At 42.8% G+C, this 22473-nt stretch overlaps 2 protein-coding genes and 1 non-coding gene across 3 annotated transcripts in view; 1 reads left to right on the top strand and 2 right to left on the bottom strand.

Moving 5' to 3' along the window:
* The window catches only part of GSS (glutathione synthetase), a 30878-nt gene extending 26889 nt beyond the window's left edge, over positions 1-3989 (bottom strand). Inside the window, exons 1-2 of the mRNA XM_060231015.1 lie at positions 3926-3989; positions 197-343 (exon numbers count right to left, since the gene is read on the bottom strand). Of these exons, the coding sequence (XP_060086998.1) occupies positions 197-325 (129 nt within the window). The 5' untranslated portion in view covers positions 326-343; positions 3926-3989. The remainder of the gene's footprint in view (positions 1-196; positions 344-3925) is intronic.
* TRNAY-GUA (transfer RNA tyrosine (anticodon GUA)) lies at positions 1265-1355 on the bottom strand. Its single transcript is given in 2 exon segments — positions 1265-1300; positions 1319-1355. It is a non-coding gene; the product is annotated as a tRNA-Tyr (tRNA).
* Positions 3990-4133: 144 nt separating the features above from the next.
* Positions 4134-16886, top strand: LOC132566216 (uncharacterized). Its single transcript, XM_060231014.1, has 5 exons — positions 4134-4582; positions 8531-8649; positions 8753-8842; positions 9035-11847; positions 16708-16886. Exons 3-5 carry the CDS (start codon positions 8758-8760, stop codon positions 16795-16797), a joined length of 2988 nt encoding a protein of 995 aa, XP_060086997.1. The 5' UTR covers positions 4134-4582; positions 8531-8649; positions 8753-8757; the 3' UTR covers positions 16798-16886.
* Positions 16887-22473: the final 5587 nt, after the last annotated feature.

The raw sequence follows: 22473 nt of genomic DNA, 5'->3' as shown, positions 1-22473 counted from the left end.
TTTTATAGGTGGTGAGATACATAGCATTTCCATAACTCTATCTGGATGGCAGCATGTGGTAGTCTGAGACAAAGCCAAGGAAGTGTGATGTAACTGCACTAGAACATCCATCCTCCCTTTCCTCATTTTCCTTATTTTTCATCCCACGATAGACAAGGCTAGACCTGTCTTTGCATGAAATCTATTTTTAGCTTACGTCAGATGCATTGGGGTCATCTTTGGTCCTCATTAGAACACCTTCAAGTAGTGCTGCATCCATGGCAATTGGGGCCACATACTGAATGAGCTGATCATTATGTAAAATATCTTCCCAAAGAGCAGTCATTACAAAGGCTAATGAAGTCTCTACAGGACTGAAAACAATGAACAAAAATCACAAAGCATGAGAACCATTCTGCTTTAGCTTGTAAGGGATTTTTAAAAAGCTTTCTTTATATCAGGGAAATGGATTTTCGAGCAGAAAACATAGCCATTGGAAACTGGATTTTATTTTCTCATTATCAGATCTTAACAATATTGGCAGTGGAGATATTCTAGCTATGCTGTACTCTAAATATGCCCTTTCCCAACTATTGTGGTCTGTTGAGCTATTTTAGCAGATAAATGATGAAAAAATGGAATTCACACCAACTCTGTTTTTGAACTTTGTAACTATATATTTGATACACTTGTATCATACACTTGATACTTAGAAGCTTATATTCTAAATAATCCTTTAAAACAGGTTAGGCTAAGTGATACTGAATTGACCAAATGAGCTTCATAGCTAAGTAAGAGATCAACCTGGCTACCACACATCCAAAGACAACCCTCCATCCTCTCCAACTCACAGAAGTAGAAAATAATGCAGTAAGAACTCGATAATATATACAATAAACAACACATTGATTTTGTATCCTGTAGGCAGGGGTGGGAAATTGAAGAAACAGTTACTCATACTGCTAGCTTTCCCCTTCTGACCTAAATCAGGCGTTTCTGTATACACGCTTTACTTTTTGTTCAAATAATGGAAAAAATATTGAACATATGAAGCTGCCTTATACTGAATCAGACCCTCGGTCCATCAAAGTCAATATTGTCTACTCAGACTGGCAGCGGCTCTCCAGGGTCTCAAGCTGAGGTTTTTCACGCCTACTTGCCTGGACCCTTTTTAGTTGGAGATGCTGGGGATACCAAGCAGATGCTCAGTGGTAGATGCCGGGGATGCTCAGTGGAGATGCCGGGGATACCAAGCAGATGCTCATCCTCCGTTCCCAAAACCATCTCCTTCGAGCCAGAATCGAACCAGCGACCTAAGGATTACCAACCAGAAACACTCCTACAGTCCTCCGCTCTACCAGCTGAGCTATCGAAGGGAGTTCAATTTTCCCTCACATGCTTATAATGTATATAAGATACATTCATTCTGCTGTTCTTTTTCATTTATTTATTTAGAGCAGTTCTATGTGACTTTCCCATCCAAATAGGGCACTTAAGCTGTGAAAATGAAGGCATTAAAACCACATTTTAAAATCTGTATGTAAAATATTTTACAATAAAAACATATACACATATGAACACACTACAACAACCAGGATCCACAACAAAGTAAGTCTTCATTTGCTGGCAGATGACAGGGGGAGACAGATGGGGAGGGATGGTGGCTCCGTGGTAGAGCATCTGCTTGGTAAGCAGAAGGTCCCAGGTTCAATCCCTGGCATCTCCAACTAAAAGGGTCCAGGCAAATAGGTGTGAAAAACCTTAGCTTGAGACCCTGGAGAGCCACTGCCAGTCTGAGTAGACAATACTGACTTCGATGGACTGAGGGTCTGATTCAGTATAAGGCAGCTTCATATGTTCATATAAATCTTTCTCAGATGGCAGGGATGCCTGAAACAAGGCTTCCAGAGATGACCAGAGTGGATGCGTAGGGAGAAAGGGGTCCTTAAAGTATACTGGCCCCAAGCAATACAGGACTTTGAAAGTCAATACCAGCACCTTGAATGGGTCTGGAAGCAAATTAGGAGCCAGTGTACATGGAATAAGACTAGAGTGATGTGGTCCCTGTGAAACACTCCAGTCAACATTCTGGATGCAGCATTCTGTACCCACTGGAGCTTATAGACAGTCTTCAAGGGCAGTCCCATGTACAGTGCACTGAAGTAATCTAATGTAGATGTCAGTAGGGCATGCACAATGTGTATTTCTGTGTTTTACTGAATTTTATACATTCTTTTAAATGCTGTTTTAAATGGGTGAAAAGGTCAAATAAAAATGTTTTAAATAATACAGATAGGGTATTTTCCACACAAGAAAGGCCACAGCTAGCTCACCAGCTATAATGAGTGATTATTCCACTATTCAACAGGAGGCCCAGGTTGAGCAGCACTCCTTTTGGGTGAGTGCAAGCCCATCCAGAACAGGAGATATTCCCATTCCTGGGTCAAGCCTTCTGCCCACCAGTAACACCTCTATTTTGTATGAACAGAGCTACAATGCAAATGTCACACTGTCATCAATTTATCATGCTGTTCTTTTGTGACAACTGTTAGGCTGTGTCTGCATAACCTGCCTGCATCCAGCTGTTGACATTGTTAGTACGAGCTCCCAGAACACAGTGAGATTCCTGTGTTTGTTCATATTGGACAAGTTAATATTGTCATGCTGGGCTGAAAGAAAGATTGCATTGGTGCAATATCCCAATTATGTCAATGGAATCTGTCAATTCTTGTTTATTTTTAAATGTAGTTCCAAGGCATATCTAACATTTGTATCTCTTGGGCAGAACTAAGATGCATTAGCAATGAAGTATGAATGTATTACCATTATTCATGTGCCAACAAGTAGAATAATTAAGCCCCAAGGATGTGGTTCTTCATTTGTCATGTTAAAACTGTGATCATATTAAACAAGAAAAGCTTGTTTAGGATAACAGCTCACTGAGGCCATTTACCTATATAAGCATTCAAAAGGGTTCCAGCCATTTAATCAGGAAAGTTAAAACAAAAACTGCAAAAAAAGGGGGGGGGGGAATACATATTCTGCTTCAATGACACAGGTATTTGCCAATCCCAGCCTCCTGGACCTTTTCCTTCTAAGTTAAATAAACTAGGGAGGTACTCCTTTTTCCTAAGTATGCACACAATCTCCTGTGTGGTAAATCTGATTTCAGTACACATCTCCATAATGTATCTTTCCTCACAGTATCAGTACAGGTAAACAATGAAAGATAATCGAGAATATCGTTGCAGTGGGAGAAACATCACCTCCTTGGGCGAAAGCCTGGCCAGAATGTTGTTTTGCTACTTTTCAAAAACTACCAAAGGCTTCAGGCCAGTTTCGTAAAGAAAGCCGGGAAACGGGCGCGGGGGGGGGGGAGTTTCAAAAGAAAACCTCTGTCAAATGCTGAGTCATTTTTGTTCCATCTGGGACAGAAATTGTGTCGAGGGACCTCGTTCCTTCCTTCTCTCTTCATCAATAAAACTACTTTCTAAGCGATAGCCCTCAGTCGCTCCCCAACAGTTTAACAACAGTAACGTTTTTTAAATAAACTTTTAAAAGCGTTTTGACAGCTTCGTTCTCACAGCCTTTCAGGGAACCTGTGGCTCCGTGCTTACATGTCAGTACTGATCTCTATCTTAGTCACTGGTTTCCTTACCAGCCGCCCACTCCTCAGAACTTCACTCACACCCCCAACCAAGCTAAGGGAGCAAAGGCAACTCAGCTCTTGTTGAGCCCCACCGGCCCCCGTCATTACGGGAGCGGACGGGACTGAGGGCACCGGTCTGCCCTGAGATCCCTCCTACTCACCGTGAAGAGCAGACTACTATTAGAACCCCCAGCCTCCCCTCAGAGCGCTAACCCCTTCCCAACCACTGAAAACCGGCTACGCGACCGCTGAAAACTGACTGGCACCAGACTTCGGCCGCCTCCCTCCCCTTCATACTTATATCCGGGTACCTGAACCACTCTCGTGAAAGTCTCCCGACCGCGACCGCTTAACTCTCCGGGATCGGAGAACCAGACGCCTCCTTCCTGGATTGGCTATGCTATCAGCCTATCAATGAACAGAGGCGTCTTCCTCGGCTGAGTGGCAGGAGTTTTGGACAGTAGGTGTAGAGAGATGCCGTAAGCCAGGAGAGAGCGGAACCAATGCAAGAAAAGAAGGAGACTAGCTATCGGTCGCGATTATTTCGATGCTGCGGTTTTCCCGCGTGCCCGGGGTTAGGTGCCATATTCGAGAGCGGGTTTAGATTGTATGGCTGAAGGGAAAAGAGACGGCTTTTGTGACTGATCATGGATTTAATACGTATGATTTTGGAGATCATAGAGCTGTTGTTTGCCCACACACTCCTTCCCATTGGCTGGTTTGAATTCAGTCCACCATCTGTTACTGGAGCACCCTGGAAAGGAGGGGGTAATTTGGGTCAACTTTCCAAAAGGCGGTAGAGGATGTAATATATCTCGTCACAGAGGTGTAGTGACGTCACTTCGTGGGTTGTGAGGGTATCTGACGTCACTCCCTGAGTGCCTAATGAAATCCCGGTCAGGGGAATGAGGGCCGGCTAAGAGAACTAAGAACCAGGAGGGACAACATCTGCAGGTGAGGGGGGTTGACGATAAACTGCTTTCCTTTCTAGTTTGAGGTAGGCTCACACCAAGCCTCAATCTTTTTGAAGGGTAGATTTCCTTACAGGTTGGGATTCTTGGGAAGTTCTTGGGAATTTGTTGAGGGCAAGGTTTGGGGAAGGGAGGGGTCTCAACAAAATGTAATAGTAGAGTTCCTTCTCCAAAGCCGTCCTTTTCTCCAGGAGAACTTCTCTCTAGTGTGAAGAATCAGTTATAATTCCAGGAGATCTCCAGGTTCCAACTGGAAGACAGCAGCCCTATGTTGGCTCAAAAACCTGCTGAAGCAATTGCTTGATGATTGGTGGTGGAAAGTATTGTCAAATCGCAACTGCATAGTGTTTTCATGGAAAGAGACTAACAGATGGTTTGCCATTGCCTGTTTTTGTGTAGGAACCCTAGACTTCCTTGGTGGTCTCTTGTGCAAAAACTAACAAGGAAGGTCTGATATATCATTAGCTTGGGCCATCCAGGTCAGAATTACCCAATGATGAGATAGGGCGAATTAAACAAAACAGATATCCAATGAAACCATAAAGGCTAACAGATTTTATCCCATCATAGAGTTCATTTGATCAGATGCTTTCACAGAAAATGTATGTGATAGCCTAGCTGTCAGTTTCTGCTTTTAGGTGCTACTGGATTCTGTTTTGTTTTATGGTTACAGACTAACGCCGCTACCTATTATCATTAAAATAAGTGGTAAATGAGAGCATCTGGTATATTTTGATACGTACGTAAATGTTTATTCATCACATTTATTCTAGAAATCTTTATAGTACAACCTTAAGCACTATTACATCCTTCTAAAACCACTAACTTCAATGGACTTAAAAAGGTAAAGGTAGTCTTCTGTGCAAGCACCAGTCATTTCCAACTGTGGGGTTACATTGCTTTCACAATGTTTTCACGGCAGACATTTTACAGGGTGATTTGCCATTGCGTTCCCCAGTCATCTACACTTTCCCCTCAGCAAGCTGGCTACTTATTTTACCGACCTCGGAAGGATGGAAGGCTGAGTCAACCTTGAGCTGGCTATCTGAACCCAGCTTCCGCCAGGATCGAACTCAGGTCATGAGCAGAGCTTAGGATTGCAGTACTGCAGCTTTACCACTCTGCACCACGGGACTTATTCAATGTAGTTAGTAGGTGTAAATCTCCTTAGGGTGGAACTGTTAATTAAATATTTCTGAACAGTTGTGAAATCAAAATAGTGCTGGTTTTCTTGGTACTTTCCAAAGTAATCATTTTGGTCTAGATTGGGGTGGCCAAACTGTGGCTCAGGAGCCACATGTGACTCTTTCATACTTATTGAACATACGGACATATGAAGCTGCCTTATATTGAATCAGACCCTGGGTCCATCAAAGCCAGTATTGTCTACTCAGACTGGCAGCGGCTCTCCAGGGTCTCAAGCTGAGGTTTTTCACGCCTACCTGCCTAGACCCTTTTTAGGTGGAGATGCTGGGGATTGAATCTGGGACCTTCTGCTTACCAAGCAGATGCTTTACCACTGAGCCACTGTCCCTCCCTTATATTGTATGGCTCTTGAAGCCCACACCATCCTATTGGCTGGCTTGAAGAAGGCATTTCTCTTTTTAAAATAACATCTCCAAGACAAGCCAGCTGGCGGCTTGGAAAATGCATTTAAAGTTGCTTTCTTTCCACCTCTCCCCTCCCCACCTATGCTTCCCTCCTTTCCTGTCTTCCAGCTCTCAAACATCTGATGTTCATGTCTTGTGCCTCTCAAACATCTGATGTTTATTCTGTGTGGCTCTTATGTTAAGCAAGTTTGGCCACCCCTGGTCTAGATGGATAGCCCAGCCATGCCAGTCTGTAGCAGCAGAAAAGAGTAAGAGTCCAGTAGCACCTTAAAGACTAGTCTTTAAGTCTGCTGGACTCTTACTCTTGTCTGTCATTTTGGTTTGTCATACAAAAAACACCTGCTAGATTTTATTTGTAGGAATTTTATCAGTTATTGCATTCGATTGACAGATATCCTCCTATTGTGAGAGGGTGTATTTTTCTCTGACTTGTTTTCACTTGCCCAACTAAAGTGGTTTAGCATTATGGATCACTTGTTCATCCCATTACAACACTTAAATCTTGCATATGTTGGGTGCAAACCTCCCTTTGTAGTCAGACAGTTTAGAAAAAAGGACAATTTTTTTAAAAAGGAATGATAAAGCCGCTTATTCCCCACATAGGGGGCTTTGTACCAGACAAATACTGTGCAGCTTTAAATTCAAGCCTCCATAAGGCACAGATCTGAAGGGAAATGTATGTGCTTACACTGCCCATTCATCCTTTGGAAGTGTCTTCATCCTATACCAATTTCCTCCTTTTCCCTATCTGTGCATTGCAGGTAATAGAAAAATTAAAGTAATGCCAGTGAGATGGGCCATGCTGTTTTCATGATAGAACTTGTGGTGCCTTAGAACAAGCTGAGTACCTACCTTTCAAAGTCTCACCTTCTTGCAAATCAGCCTTGATATACACTAAAGAGACATGGGCCTGATTAAGTTACATGACTAGCTTTATGTGCAATCCCTTAGCAAATTATTTTTGCTATTTACATAATAATTACATCTTATTACTACTGCCAGACTGGTCTTTGCCAGGAAATGGAAGCAAATAAATATGCCCAAGATTCAAGATTGCCTGATGAAAGTAAAAGAGATCCATGTCTTGGTGAAATGATTAGTGAACCAAAAAATAGTGATGTATCTAGTAGACAGCATTCATTATGGTCAGGAATTGTACAGAGGATGAATCTGGCAAAGAACAACTAGAAGGAGAAGCATGATCATCCAGTGCTGGCATTTCTGTTTTTATACTTAAGTAGATAGTATGTGAGGGGAAATTTTTTGATAATGTACTTAGTTGGTATGTTTCTGTTCCTTTTCTCTTTTGTTGTTGCTGTAGTGTAATACAGTTTTTTAAAATAAACAAGGTCTTTCAAAAGCAACTTGGTATATGTCAGATTCTCTGAACAAAGAAGTCGACATTTCCACTATGAGCATAGCTAAAATAACTCTTTGGACTAATTCTATGGCTAATTGTGAGAGATGGAACAAACAAGTCTAGGTTTAAAGGGAAAAGGAGGGAAAAGCAACATGTCTTTTTCAGTTCCTACCTATATCATGACTTTCTTTTGAATTTAAAGTTACTATTTCCTATAGGTAAATTAATATAGGAGATAATATATGCAGTGTTATGCAAATTTATTTTATTAAAATTAAATTATTGTATTTATTGCTTTATTTAAATTTATTTTCCTATTCATGTGAGCATAGGAGTATAAAAGTTAATTAGTATGCTTTAACAGGGGTGTCAAACTTACTTGTTATGAATGAGGCCTTGTCGGGCTGGGCCAGGCCATGTCAGGCTGGGCCATGTGTCTACCTATTTAAGATTAGGTAGCAGAGATATAAGCTTTTTAAAAGACACAGGCAAACATGACTAAAGAATTTTTTAAAGCTTAAAATAAAACACACTCAAAACATTAGCATTTGTTGGTCTTCAAGGTGCTTTCTTTTTATTTCTCCCATGGGATCCAGGGAACTGGGCAAAGAAAGCTCTGGCTCTTTCCCATCCTCCCCAGGGGACCAGGAGGTGGAGGAGCCTCAACTAATGGAGAAAATCAAGGTTTTGCTCTGTAGCTCCTGTGCAATTGAGCAAGCCTTGCAAAGCAAGTTGAGATGCAGAAGGAAGCAAGAGAGAGGGAGAAGGAAGCAGATGACAGCCAGTTGCTCGGGGGCCTGATATGAGCCCTCCGGGGGCCTAATTCGGGCCCCTGGCTGCATGCTTGACACCCCTGCTTTAGTATATACTTCATTTTTGTTGTTGACTGCCTGAATCTACAGAATATGTTAAATTAGAAATGCAGATAACATTTTTAAAAAACTAATTCTCTTCTTTACAGTGTGAATTAAATGTCATTGTTCAATGACCAGTTGACTTCATTGGGCAGCTATGGGCAAAAATTGTGTTTGGAACCAATGTCTCTGAAATCAGGTCTGTCACCAGCCACCCAATAACAAGGTGAGTGTCTTTTTTCTATGCAGTATACAGCAGTAGGTACCATTTATACATTTCCTTTTAAAACTAACTTGGCTTATAAAGACTTCTTATATTTGTGTTTTAGGTGATATGTCCAACAAGAACTCAGCAGGCTGTGATTCAGAAAGTGAATGTGATTATTATTCTGAGTGCTGGGAAGAAAGTAGTTACAAAGGTAAGCCGCAAGGTAAACCATCGGGGCTGCTTAAAAATGGCAGAATACTTCAGCATTTTCATTATGTTTGTTTTAATTATGCTTGTTGTTTGTGTTAGAATGATGAATTATGAAATAACTTTTAGAAAACAATGAATTGTATCTGGCAAAAGAATTTTCTTGAGTTGATGTTTTTCCCCTCCTTCTTTGTAGACGTGGATGACTCTAATGATGAAAGTGATCTCTATCTCTGCTGTCATCAAACTTTTTCATGCAGTTCATTTGAAAGAGAGAATGGAAAAAGGAAATTAAGTGAAATTGTACTGATCTCAGAAAAAAACCAAACCAACTTTACAAATTGTTGCAAAAACTGCCCACTTTTACAAGCACGAAAATTAGAGAACACCAAAGACTTTCAAGTGGAATTATCTTCAGAGTGCATACTGCAATTCACATTTGAAGGCCATCAGACAAGTGATTATCCATCTAGAGCTTATTCATGTGACAGATCTTGTCAAGATATTTTGTGTTTAAGTAGTGGAATCCCTCATATTACCATTACTGAGAAGTCAGTAAAGCAGCCAACCTTCTATACAGTTAAGGAACTATATCAGAAGCAGACACTAGCTGACTGCCTTGTAACTTCTAGCCACAAGAAAAGTGTGCAGGTTTCTTGTACAGAAAGAGAAGTTTTGGAAAATATTGAATGTAAATGTTTCAAACGATCATTAGTACCTGATGAAATAAATAAAACACCAGTCAAGGAACCATGGTATCATGGAAGTATTTGCAATAAAAACAGAACTTCTAGTCAACTGATAACAGAGTCTTTAGATTATTCTTCAGAAACACTGGACAAAACTAATAGTCCACAGACACCTGAATGTATCTGCTCTTGTGCCAGTTCAGGAGGTCTCATTATCTCTCTAACATTGGAAGCAGCTTATCCAACTGATCCATTAGCAGGCAGTATTACTACTACAGAAGCTAAGTTGGGCACAAAAGATTCAAGAAGGCATGCTTTAGCTTTTAAATTTAAGGGCCCTGAACAAAATCAGCTCTTTCAGAAACTGTATATTTCTGTCATTCCAAACTCTGTGCACTTAAACACAGAAAGTCTAAAGCAGACCACACATTGTACAAAGCAAACAGGACTTCCACAAATCCAAGTTCATGAAGCCAGCCAGCCTCTGTCAACTCAGACAGATTCATCAGAATCCAGTAGCTCTGACTTTTATCCTTATCAAGTGCCATTTACACTGAAACCTCAGGCCTCCAATTTGTCTTTTTTATCTTCTAAGCAAACTCATGTCAAGGTCCTCAGGCCCATGAAATCGATTGTGTTTCCCAAAAACAAAGAAGTGCGTGAAGACCAAAGAATTAAAAACCAATCCTCCAAATTTCATTGGTGCACAACTTGGGATATTGAATCTATAAACCACAGTATTCATAATTATAAACCAATAGAAGAACTAGAAATAAATGAACTGTATTATGTGCCCCAGACACAGATCAGTACATGTCAATGCAGTCCATTGCTTGATCTGAGTGTTAATTTGAACTCTGAAAGGCGATATTCTGCCACTGAGAAGCAATTAGGTATTAACAGAAAACTTTACAAAAGAACTAGAGGTGCCAAAGTAATGCCTAGATTTTCCTCCCAATACCTCCTAAATCCCAGAAGTAGTTTTGAGAGGCTTTACTACATCTCACCAACAAGAAAGAAAAATCATTTGAAGATGAAAACTATACTGGGTCATTGTTTGGGATGTAGCGGAGGACAGAACAGAAATGAGAGCTGCAAGGAGAAGATTTGTCCCATTGTAGATAGTTCAGATACAAGAGGCCATGGGCTTTTCACCCCACATCTCTCAACTGATGTACATTCAACTGCCCCACTTTTTGCAAGCTCGTGGAATAGTCCAGCTCTACTTCCCCATGCAGGGCCTGTTCCAAATGAGAGGAGACATTCACCTATTCCGTGTATGCAAAGACCAACTGGAAGTCCTGCTGCATTGTGTTCTCTTCAAAACAAGAGGTGGCAATCACCTCCTTGTTTACAAACTGAAAGAGATACTTATCCTGTGGCATTGTATTCTCTTCCGAATGAGAGAAAGTATTCACCTGCTCCTTGTTTGCAAACTAAGAAAGAGAACTGGCATTATCCTGATGGAAAGTGCCATGACTCTTGTTCTCCTTGTGCAAATAATGTTAATGTAGTGCAGCCATGGAAGGAAAGGAATGTGTTTAACATGGAAGAAGTGGATTCTGATGCTGCCCAGGTGGTTTGTGGAGACTTAGCCCTGAAGAAGCTTTTGGTTTGCCCATGTGGAAATATGCCACAATATGGCTTGTTCCCTAATGGAGATATCTCTCAGCCAGTCAGTACAAAAGCTAAAAAAAGTCCTGATACTACACAGAAAACAAGCCTGATCAAATCAGATGCCACAGACTACCCTAGAGGAACTTTTAACACCATGGAAACCTGCTGTTCTAAATGCCATCATCTATTCCCATCCCATTCTATGCACAGCATATGCAGACAAGAAACTTTAAGAAGCCAGTTTGCTAAAGCACAGTCCTACTTTGAGTATGGATTTCCCATGAAGAACCTGAAAAAAGACATTGTGCAGAAAACTAAAGAAGCAAAAACAGTTGAAAGAAAAAATGTCAGGATTCATGCAAGGCCAGGCACTTCCCAACAAACTGGCCCACTGTCACCTTCTAGGGATGGCTACAGTGGGCTGAATTATGCTGTGTATGAACCTAAATGCTGCTCACACTGTCCAACTGTTGTTAAACAACTTCATGGCACATCAAGGGAAGCACCTACCAGTTTCAGCTCAAAACATAAACTGCTAGAGAATTGTCTGAACAAACAAGCTTTTCTATTAGAACCTTGCAAGGAGACTAGAACTCGGTGCACATGTTCTCAAGAAATCCCTCTTTTCTGTGTGGACCAAACTAATATATATGAGAGAAACAGAGCTGTACTTCCCAAGAGAATGGATTCTGGAAATACGCAGGTTTGTACTAGCATTGGAATAATGTTAAAGCTGTGATCATATACACATTTGTTGCTTGAGAGAGAGTTCAAGTGATCTTACTTCTGAAAAAAACATTTATTCGATTAGATTGCACATATTTCAGTATGGGAGTCGAGTAACACTCCAATTATGTGCATATTTTGCAAAGGATGTGCAAAATTCAATACATCTTGACTGCTGCATTTATTGCTGTAGTGCATTGCCTGAATTTGTTTAGTGATTATTTCACAACTGTTGTCAATTTGTGATTTTTAATTTAGAAAGAGGATGTTATGATAGAGCATTCTGTTTTCCCTATGGATAACAGTGTCACCATAATTCTTCAAAACACAGATCTCACTGTTGTGCCTAAAAAGTTTTACAGTCATATAGGAAAAATCTTTCCCATATAAGTATAGTCTGGTTATAATATACAAAGAAAGCAGAAGGCTTGCTCATGTATATTTTTTAGCAGAGGAAATAATTCTTTTGAACTAGGGGTGATTTTGTGGTGTACATTTTTAGGATGAAAATCATCATAGTTTTTATAAAACACAGGCTTGGATCCTGCTTACAAGTTTTTCCTTTGTTCACCAACACGCATAAGCTGGATTACCCAGCTTTTACCTAGGTAGCAAAACGCATGCATGGAAGGGAGTTTACCCTCATGCAAGTTTCCTATATTATAGGTGTTTTCTTATTTTCAAGTCTGCTTATGTTTACCAAACCTATTTACTCTAAATTAACATAGAATGTTTTCAGCAGTACTGTAAAGGCTGGGTTCATTCAAGGGCACAGAAGATTTCTTGGTGGTTGTTCCCCAGTCCCAGAATTCTTTGAAGATTTGTTAATGTTTAAGCAAATTGCTGTAGTCATGTAAAACTATTATGCAAGGCAAGCAATTAATAGCCAAGAATAAGCAAGGCTTGGATTGAGACCCATTCCCCACTAGCTTTGTCACGGTCTCACACTCCAATTTCGCACAAGCTACCCCGGGGCTGCAACTCACTCCACCTCTTTTGCACGGCAAGCAAGATCCTCTAAAAACTTGTTTCTGCTTGCCACACGAAAGAAGTGGAGTGAGTTGCAGCCCCAGGGCAGCTTGTGCGAAATCAGATGGAAGCCCCAGGAGAAGAGGAGCATGAGACTGGGACAAGGATTGTGGGGAATTGGTCTTCGTTTAGGACTCTCATTTAAGAATATTAGGAGTATGATTTTATTTATTTAAATAGATATTAAAGATTTTCAGTTTATTATTTAATATATAAAATATCTTTATGGAGCCTAGAATTTAATCAGACTAATTTGTTATGAAAAATATTAGCTGGTAAATTATTTACTGGGGAATAGAACACTTTAGCCAACAGAACATTTTAAAGGAATGGATTCAGGTATAGAACACTTTTGCCAACAGAACACTTTAGGGGAATGGATTCAGGTGTTCATCTACCACTTTCTACCTACTTCGTAGAGTGGTGCTTTAGGAAGGAGTCCTGAAATGTCTCTGTATCTTTTCCACCTGTGCGGCCTACTTCTCATCAAAATAACAAACCTGGTTTGAACTGTAATATTTTGAAATGACCATTGGAAAAATCACAAGTTTATTCAAGTACATACAGAAAAAGATAGAGTTAGATGGGTAAGCGTGTTGGTCTGAAGCAACAGAACAAAGTTTGAGTCTGGTGGCACCTTTAAGACCAACAAAGTTTAATTCTGTGTACAAGCTTCTGTGTGCAAACTTAAACTCAGAATTAAACTTTCTTGGTCTTAAAGGTGCCACTGGACTAAAAGTTTGTTCTCTACAGAAAAAGAGTTCCCTCTCCATAGAAAACTGTTTGTCAGGTAGGAGGGTTCTAACCTAGCTCTGGCTTTCACACATTTTTATGTAGGGAGATTATTTTACTTTTGTATCTTCCACTGGTAGACTGAGCCTCTACTTGCAATCTACCCTGTAAGGTTTACCATCACAGTGAGAGTTATAGCAAATATTTTATGACTGTGTCAGTAAGGGAGCACATATGAGGAAGAACCTTGCTTGAATGAGAACCTATGCAGAATCTGCCATCCTATGATTCTGCACAGTATAGTTTGAAGCCTTCATGGAACTTAGTGGCCCTTCTGCTAGACTTAATTTGAGCTTCCCAACCTAGCCATAGAGTTCAGAATCAAGTTTAATCTTACCTGTTTTAAGCCAGCCCCCCCCCCCCAACTGGCTTTGAACAAATCTTCACTGAAAGGGAATTCCATAATTGCTATATGCCACTGTTCCACATACTAAACTAAACAGAGATAGCATTTTAAAATTATGTAGTTTAATCATACAATTAAGACTTTGTTGTGTTCTCCCCAGGCTAGCCAGTAAAGGCACAATTATAAGAATTAAAGCACAGCAGTGTAGGTTATGCATAAATTTGCTTAGGACTTTGCTGCTTTGATGCTGCCCTGTACTTTGATCAGGCATGAACCATGCAGAGAGTTTTGAAATAAATCTGTTATCACTGGTTATTTTGTATAGCAATAGAGCAAAAAAGGACCAAGTTTTTGCTTTACTATTGCTTGCCTGCAGACCTATGCACTGTTAAAAGAAAGACTTCTACAGAGTCATGTAATCATTATTACAATTAATAATTTCCCATAAAATTAATACAATGAAATGCAACAATCTCATTAAAATCCATAGACATGTGGCCTAATAACAGAACAAAGATAAAGCTGTGTTAGAGATGTAGAGGGGACTTATCAGTAAAAGTAAGCTATTTTTGGAATACTGGTTTGATTAATGCATAATGTAATGGGAACAGGCCTAGTTTACCTTTGGCCTTGTGGGCTCACTCCTCTTCCTCCTCCCTTTGTCTGGGCTGATTAATTACATCTGCATTTACAGAAAATCAGTTTGTTTTTCTCCCCAGAACCACAATCAGTGTTCTCCAAGCTAGGATACCAAAGAAAACCATAACAGAAGTGTTGAATTCATTTGTTATGAGGGCCAGATCTGTCATAAATGTCACTTTGTTGGGTCGGGCCACGCATGCCATAAAATGTAACACAAGGTACCAGAGATACAAACTTTATGAAGATGATTTCAGATGCTGAATGGCAATAGCAGGCTTGATTGAATTAGCTGTGATGTGTAGAGGGGTAGAAGGCATGGAGATATCAGTATTGGTAATGAGATAGGAAATCTAGGTCTCAATTTGGTATAGGAGGATTCAGTCCAATAGGATGCAAAGAATAAATGGAAATAAGTCTGAAGAAGTTAGGAGTGACTCACAAAAGCACATACCGTACCACAAATTTTGTTAGTCTTTTAGGTGCTATTAGACTTGTGCTCTTTTCTACTGCTATTAGAAACCACAACATTGAAAAAGAAGAATTGCAGATTTATACCCCGCCCTTCTCTCTGAATCAGAGACTCAGAGCAGCTTACAATCTCCTATATCTTCTCCCCCATAACAGACACCCTGTGAGGCGGATGGGGCTGAGAGGGCTCTCACAGCAGCTGCCCTTTCAAGGACAACCTCTGCCAGAGCTATGGCTAACCCAAGGCCATTCCAGCAGCTGCAAATGGAGGAGTGGGGAATCAAACCCAGTTCTCCCAGATAAAAGTCCGCACACTTAACCACTCACCAAACTTCCCCCAAACCAGTGGGGGAAGATTTTAACCTTCCAGGACCTTCAGTTGCTGACCTAAGATTAGCAATTCTCTTACAAAGGAATTTCAAGGGTAAATCAGAAAGAGAGACTGCTGAATTGTAACTGATAATGAAGCTCTAGACAATGTACTCTCTTGGACGAACTGACACCTAGGTTTTTTCTCTTATTACCAATGACTGCTATTGTCATTTGGCATCTGAAATCACTTCACCGTCCAAGTTATAAGCACAGATGGACTGACATTGTAATCTAGCTGGATCTGAAGAAGTGAGCAGTGACTCATGCCGTGCCACAAATTTTAAGTTGTTAAGGCACTGCTGGACTCTTGTTCCCTTCCCTTAATAAAGAATGCAGGCTGTGCTGTTAGATTTCTAACCCCCACCCCCACAATCTGTAAAAAATGGAAAGGGGGATCTCAATTTCTCTCTGGCTTGCTCTCTCTGGCTCTTTCCCTCCCCCCCCTTCTTTTCTCTCTCTCTGTGAAGAAGTTTTCAGGCCCACAAAACCTATATCTGGAATAAAACGTTGTTGGTCTTAAACACAGGACTCCATTTTTTCCCTCTTTCTCTGGCTCCCCCCCCCCCAAAGAAGAAGTGTACAGGTATACAAAAGCTTGTAACTGGAATAAAACATTGTTGGTCTACTGCCACTGGATGCCATCCCCCCCCCCCCGGCCCTTTTCCACTCCTTTCTTCCACAGAGGCGGGGGCAGAGCCCTCAGCCAATTGAGAGAAGTCTTTCTCTGGCTCTTTCCCTTCTCCTCCCGTCCTCAGCCAGTTGAGGGAAGACTTTCTTTCTCTCCTCTGCGAAGCAGGAAATAGGAGAGACTGGGCAAAAACTGTAATGCAAGGAACAGGAAGGAGGAAGCAGCAGAGAGGCAATTTGTCAGCGGGCTGGATTGGGGCCCTATGGGGGAGGGATGTGGCTTGCAGACTGTATACTTGACTGTATACCTGAGACAGAACAGTGAACTGTAGTTTGACAGAAGGGGGGAGATGCAAGGATTGAAACACAAGTTTGTGGGTTAAACAAGTCTTGTTCCCATAATAGCAAATCATGGTTGACCGTTGTCTGTCAATTGAGATTCCTTTGGACATGCCACTCACAAAATAACCATAAAGCATTGCTTGTTGTAAGCAGTAATAAAAAAGTAGCTTGTATCTTCTGAAAGATATTTTTTCATCATTTGTTTGTTTTGTTAATTAGGATTCTCTGCAGATTCATCACAGCTGGAAAAGAAATGATAAAAGTCATCAGTGCTGCCGAGACAAAGTTCAGTACAGCCATCTACAATGAGAAAGGCAGTGTTAAAAAATAAAGGAAATATCCATGTATGTCAGAATGTCTATTTCATAATCTCAATAAAGTAACACAAAGCGCAGTAATTATGGGCTGTTGTGACATGCATTCCTCATAATGAGGGAAAATGAAATATTACAAAAAGAATGGATTATTGATATTATACCTAATGATAAATTGCTGATGCTGAATGTCAAGTTTCCCTATGAACCAATGAAGAATAACTTATTTGTCTGTATGCCAGAGAAATAGAAGGCTGCTATGACACCCCATTTCCAGCACTTAGACACTAGGAACTCAATTTTACACCCCACAGGTTTCCCCCCCCTTATACTTTAATTTTTATAATAGCATCTTTTGGGACCACTAACTCATCTTTGAATGCTCTCTGAGGCCAATGCCTGGACTCAGGGTGCCACCCAGAATTTACTTGGGGATTATTGGCTTGAACCCCTGACCGGATAGCCCAGGCTGGCTTGATCTCATCAGATCTTGGATGCTACGCAGGGTCAGCCCTGGTTGCTGATATTTGGATGGGAGACCAACAAGGAATACCAGACAATGGCAAACAAACTATGAACATCTCTTGTCTTGAAAACCCCATGTGGTTGCTGTAAGTGTCAAGCATGGTAAAATTCCATTGATAATTGATTGTTTTAGGGTCCTCCATAACACTGGTCTGTGAAGTATCTTGGAGGACCATCTGTTAGCTCTGTTATTCTTTCCCTTCCCCCCTTCCTGCTTTATTGCTTGCAAAGTAGAAGTAGAGAGAAACGAAACTAAATTGAGAATTAGTAATCAGCACCTTCCCATACATTCCTGATAAGGAGTGCGACACATCTGGGGAAAGCAAGGACAGAGTCCTGATAACGCTGTGAGAATGTAGACATTTATGATAGTTTATATGTGAGAGCTATCCCTCGCCCCCACCTTTTGGAATCCTTTTGAAGTAAGCCTTAAAAGTATTGTATCAATGTATTTGCAGCATCACTCTCAAGAATCTGTTACACTGAAAGTATTGGTTTATCAATAAACGTAGTTTTGTATCAACTTTGACTCATCATTGAAGCCGCATGCTTGACATTTTGAAAGTGATCCTATAAGAAGTTTAACTGCCCTGGCAACTTTATAACCGAATGGCTGAAAAGATTCCAGTGAGCAGTGAACTTCCAGAACCTGAGGAAGGGGCGAGAGCACCAACACCGCCGTGGCACGTGCTGGACGCCCAGAGAGTCGCTGGAAAGGGCTCCCCTCTCCATATTCAACAACTCTTGGTCACCCTGTGCTAGTGGCAACCACGTACCTCCACCCCCATGATGGATGTGGCCCCGGTACGCAGAGATGCCATCCTAACCAGGCACATGTGCCAGGTGAAGATGGCCAACGAAGAGGGCAAGGTGGCTGAGCCTGGAGAGGAGGGGAGCGCAGCAGTGACTGGTGTGGAAGCTGACCCACCTCTGGCCGAGGTGGAAGCAGTTGGGACCCACGAGATAATGGGCCCGTGGGAGGAGGAAGACGAGATTGCTCGAGAATTCCAATCAGTGGTACGAAAGGAAGTCGAAGAGGTCACCAAGGGGTTGGGGGATGAGATGCAAGTGATGACCACCATGGTGGCCGGAGAGTTCAACAGGCAAGTCGACTGGATTCTGAGGACAACTGACCCGAAAAGAGCCCCACAACTGCCTGTGGCTAGACCCTCGACAATACCGCCATGGGCGCAGCTGGCGGCACCCCCGGTCCCTCGGGAAGGGGGCCGAGGAAGGGAGTTGGAAGCCACCTTTGACAGGGACCCTGAGGAGGTGGAGTATTTCACGATCCAGGCTAATAGCTACATGCATTATTGGGGGAACACCTTCCCTGATGAATTTAGTCATGTGGACTATCTGGGATCGAAGCTGAAGGGGGCCGCCAAAAGATGGTACGTGAGTCTGTATGAGACCATGAGCCCAGAACTGGATGATGTGGCCACTTTCCTACAAGCCTTACTGGCCCAGTATGAGGACCCCCTACAGGAGACCCGCACGTTGGCCACCCTGAGGGACATACAACAAGGCTCTAAGTCGATCTGTGAGTATGCGGCCGAGTTCTGCACCAACACGCAGGCTGAACGCTAGTGTCCTGGATCGAGCCCTGCAGCAAGCAAGGCCAACCACCCTGGTGGGGTGGATACAGCTGGCGGGGGAAGTGGAAACCAACATGAAGAGAGTGGATATGCAACACCAGCAGCAGAGCGGCAAGTCAGGCTGTGACCCAAAACCAGGGGTGAAGATGGAGGCGAAGAAGACCCAGGTGGGGGGAAGAGCCGGGAAGCCCCCGGTAACCCACAAATGCTTTTGGTGCAGGGACCCAAACCACCTGGCCAGTAGCTGCCCGAACCCCCCTAGACCACCATGCAGCACCTCCAAGACAAGCACTCCGACTCCAAAGAAGCAGACCGGCCGCCTGAAGGATGCGGCGAAGAGCAGCGCATCCGCGAGCTCGATGCCTGATGAGGACACCATCGTCATTGATGAGTTGAGTGAGATGTCCTGGGAGGATGAGTTGGTGGGAAACGAGAACGACCTGCTCTAAGCAGTGCCAGTCAGCAGGTTGCCGATGAACCGGCACCACTCAGGGTGTGGTGGTTTGTGCCAGTAATTCTGCTAAACAGCAGACTCAAGAGGTTCGTGCAGGTGAAAGCTTTGATTGACTCGGGGTGTACGAGAGACGTAATCACCCCAAAGCTGGTGGATGCATTGGGGCTTCCCACGATGGCTTTGCCGCATCCCATCCAGTTTGAGCAGATGGATGTGTCAGTAATGAGGGGGGAGCCATGCATATTAGAGACTCAATTAGTGCCAGTGGGCATTAAAGACCACTGGGACCAGGAGGCTTTTGTAATAGCACCATCATCCTCCTACAATGTGGTTTTGGGAGTAGGGTGGCTAGCCAAGCACGAGCCAGACATTCGATGGGGAGACCAGACGATAGAATTCAATGATACGAGGTGTTGAGCCCATCATTGGAATAAGGAGTGGGGCCCCAGTCTGCCACCCCGAAATGAAAAGGTTTGCTTGACAATGGAGAAAGTCCAGACGATCCCTAAAGCTTATCGAGACTTAAGGGGGGTGTTTGGTGAACAGGGAGCCGACAAACTTCCGCCCCATAGGGACACAGACTGTGCCATTGAACTGATCCCGGAGCAGACCCTGCCTAAGGCCAAGCTGTATTCAATGGGGTGGGTTGAAAAGGTGGAACTGAGGAAGTTCCTAGATAAGAACCTGAAGAGAGGCTTTATCCAACCCACCACAGCCCCCCACGCAGCCCCCATTCTCTTTAGGAAAAAGAAGGACAGCGCGCTCAGACTTTGTACTGATTTTCGGGGGATTAATGGGATTTCCACCTCCAATGCTTATCCAATACCCCACATCAAGGACTTACTCAGTACTGTGTCGGAGGGGAAGATCTTTACTAAGCTGGACTTGAGGGATGCGTACTTCAGGGTGTGCATCAAAGAGGGGGATGAATGGAAAACGGCGTTCAATACACCAATGGGACAATTTGAGTACCTAGTGATGCCATTTGGGTTACAAGGAGCGCCGGGAGTGTTCATGAACTTTATCAATGAAGTGATGTGAGAATATTTGTTTAAGGGGGTGGTGGTGTACCTGGATGACATAGTTATTTACTCACAAGATCTCCAATCGCATGTGAAATTAGTGAGGGAGGTCCTCAGTATACTGTTGAAGCATAAGTTGTATGCTAAGTTGTCAAAATGTGAGTTCCACAAGACCGAACTCGACTATTTGGGTTTCAGAGTATCAGGGCAGGGGTTAGCTATGGACCCAAGTAAGGTTCAAGCGGTACTAGATTGGGCTCCCCCGAGGACACGTAGACAGCTCCAATCGTTCCTCAGGTTTGCAAATTTTTACCGAACCTTCATACCGGGGTTAACTCAAATAATGTTGCCCCTCACAGAGTTACTGAAAACAAAGGGGAAGGGTCCAGACTCAAAAAAACCGGGAGCGAAGCTGAATTGGACGCCGAAACGTCAGGAAGCGTTCAATAGGCTCAAAAGGCTGTTCACAAGTGAGCCAGTCTTAAGCCACCCCAATGAATCGAAGCCTTTCATTGTGCAATGTGACGCTTCCGACGTCGCTGTCGGAGCCATCCTCATGCAAAGAGATGAGGGGGAAAGGCTAAAGCCCTGTGCCTATATTTCTAAAAAGTTTTCCCAGGAGCAGAGAAATTGGTCGGTGTGGGATAAAGAGGCTTTTGCTGTGACTTATGCCTTAAAAACATGGAGGTCATGGCTGGAAGGCGCCAAACTTTCATTTGAAATTTGGACCGACCACAAAAATTTAGAGGCGCTCACCAGCCGTCGTAAACTCAATGAAATGCAAATTAGGTGGGCGGGGTTCTTTTCCAAATTCAATTTTGTACTAAGGCACATCCCGAGGACAAAAAATTTCTTGGCAGACACCCTTTCGTGCCTCCCTCAGCACAATAGCGAAAAAGAGGTGGTAGTAGACTCCTTGATCTCCCCCTCTCAAGTAGCCGCCATGGTAATCACCTGATCCAAAACAAGGCGGAATCTGCAAACGGAGAAGGGGGGGGGGGAACGACTGGCCACCGAGACCGAAAAGGAAGGGGAAGACCGACCGGGTGAAGTGCAAAAGGGCGAAGATGAGTTTTGGTATAAAGATGGCAAACTTTATGTTCCTAAGAGCCTCCGCTCAGAGATCCTGCAATTTTGCCATTCCAATAAGCTAGCCGGGCACTTTGGGTATGTGAAGACACTGCATCTGATTAATAGGCCATTCTGGTGGCCATCCATGAAAAAGGACATTTCTGAATTCGTGGCTTCTTGCCCTATTTGCTAATGGCTAAGAGAAGGGGAGGAAAGCCTCCCCCGGGTTATTGAAACCTTTAGAAACAGCCACATGTCCTTGGTCTACAGTGTCAATGGATTTCATAGGTGAACTACCAGCCTCGCAAGGGAAGACCGTAATTCTGGTAGTAGTGGACATCTTTTCCAAACAGGCACACTTCATTCCTTGTGCGCAACTGCCAACCGCTAAGAGACTAGCTTATTTGTTTTTCCACCATATTGTGAAACTCCACTCCTTCCCCGATAAGATCATTAGTGACAGAGGCCCACAGTTCGTTGCCAACTTCTGGCGGGAGTTTTGCAAACTGATGGGTATAGAACAGGGGTTGAGCTCAGCTTACCATCCACAGATGGACGGACAGATGGAACGGATGAACGCACTTTTAGAACAGTATTTACGGTGTTATGTGAACCACCAACAGTCTAATTGGGAGGACCTCTTGCCGTTTGCCGAGTATGGCTACAACAACTGTGTGCATAGCTCAACCAAAGCTTCCCCGTTTCAGATTGTAAATGGGTATGAAGGCAAGCCTGTTCCATTGTTGCCAGGAAGAGAGCGAACCCGAGACCCCACCTCTTTCAAGCAATGGTGGGCCAAATTGGAGAGCAGCTGGAAGGGGATCCAAGAGAACTTGGAATTGGCCAAGGAAGCTTATAAAAAGCAGTATGATAAATCCCATGTGCCTGTTTGGGATTTTCAAGTGGGGGATTCTGTGTTTGTGTCAACAAAAAACCTTCCACTGAATCAGCCTTCAAAGAAGCTGGCTTATAGATTTCTGGGTCCTTTTAAGATCAAGAGGGTA

The sequence above is a fragment of the Heteronotia binoei genome, chromosome 2 (assembly GCF_032191835.1).
Source record: "Heteronotia binoei isolate CCM8104 ecotype False Entrance Well chromosome 2, APGP_CSIRO_Hbin_v1, whole genome shotgun sequence".
Lineage (NCBI taxonomy): Eukaryota > Metazoa > Chordata > Lepidosauria > Squamata > Gekkonidae > Heteronotia > Heteronotia binoei.
This window is presented reverse-complemented; position numbering and strand designations above follow the sequence as displayed.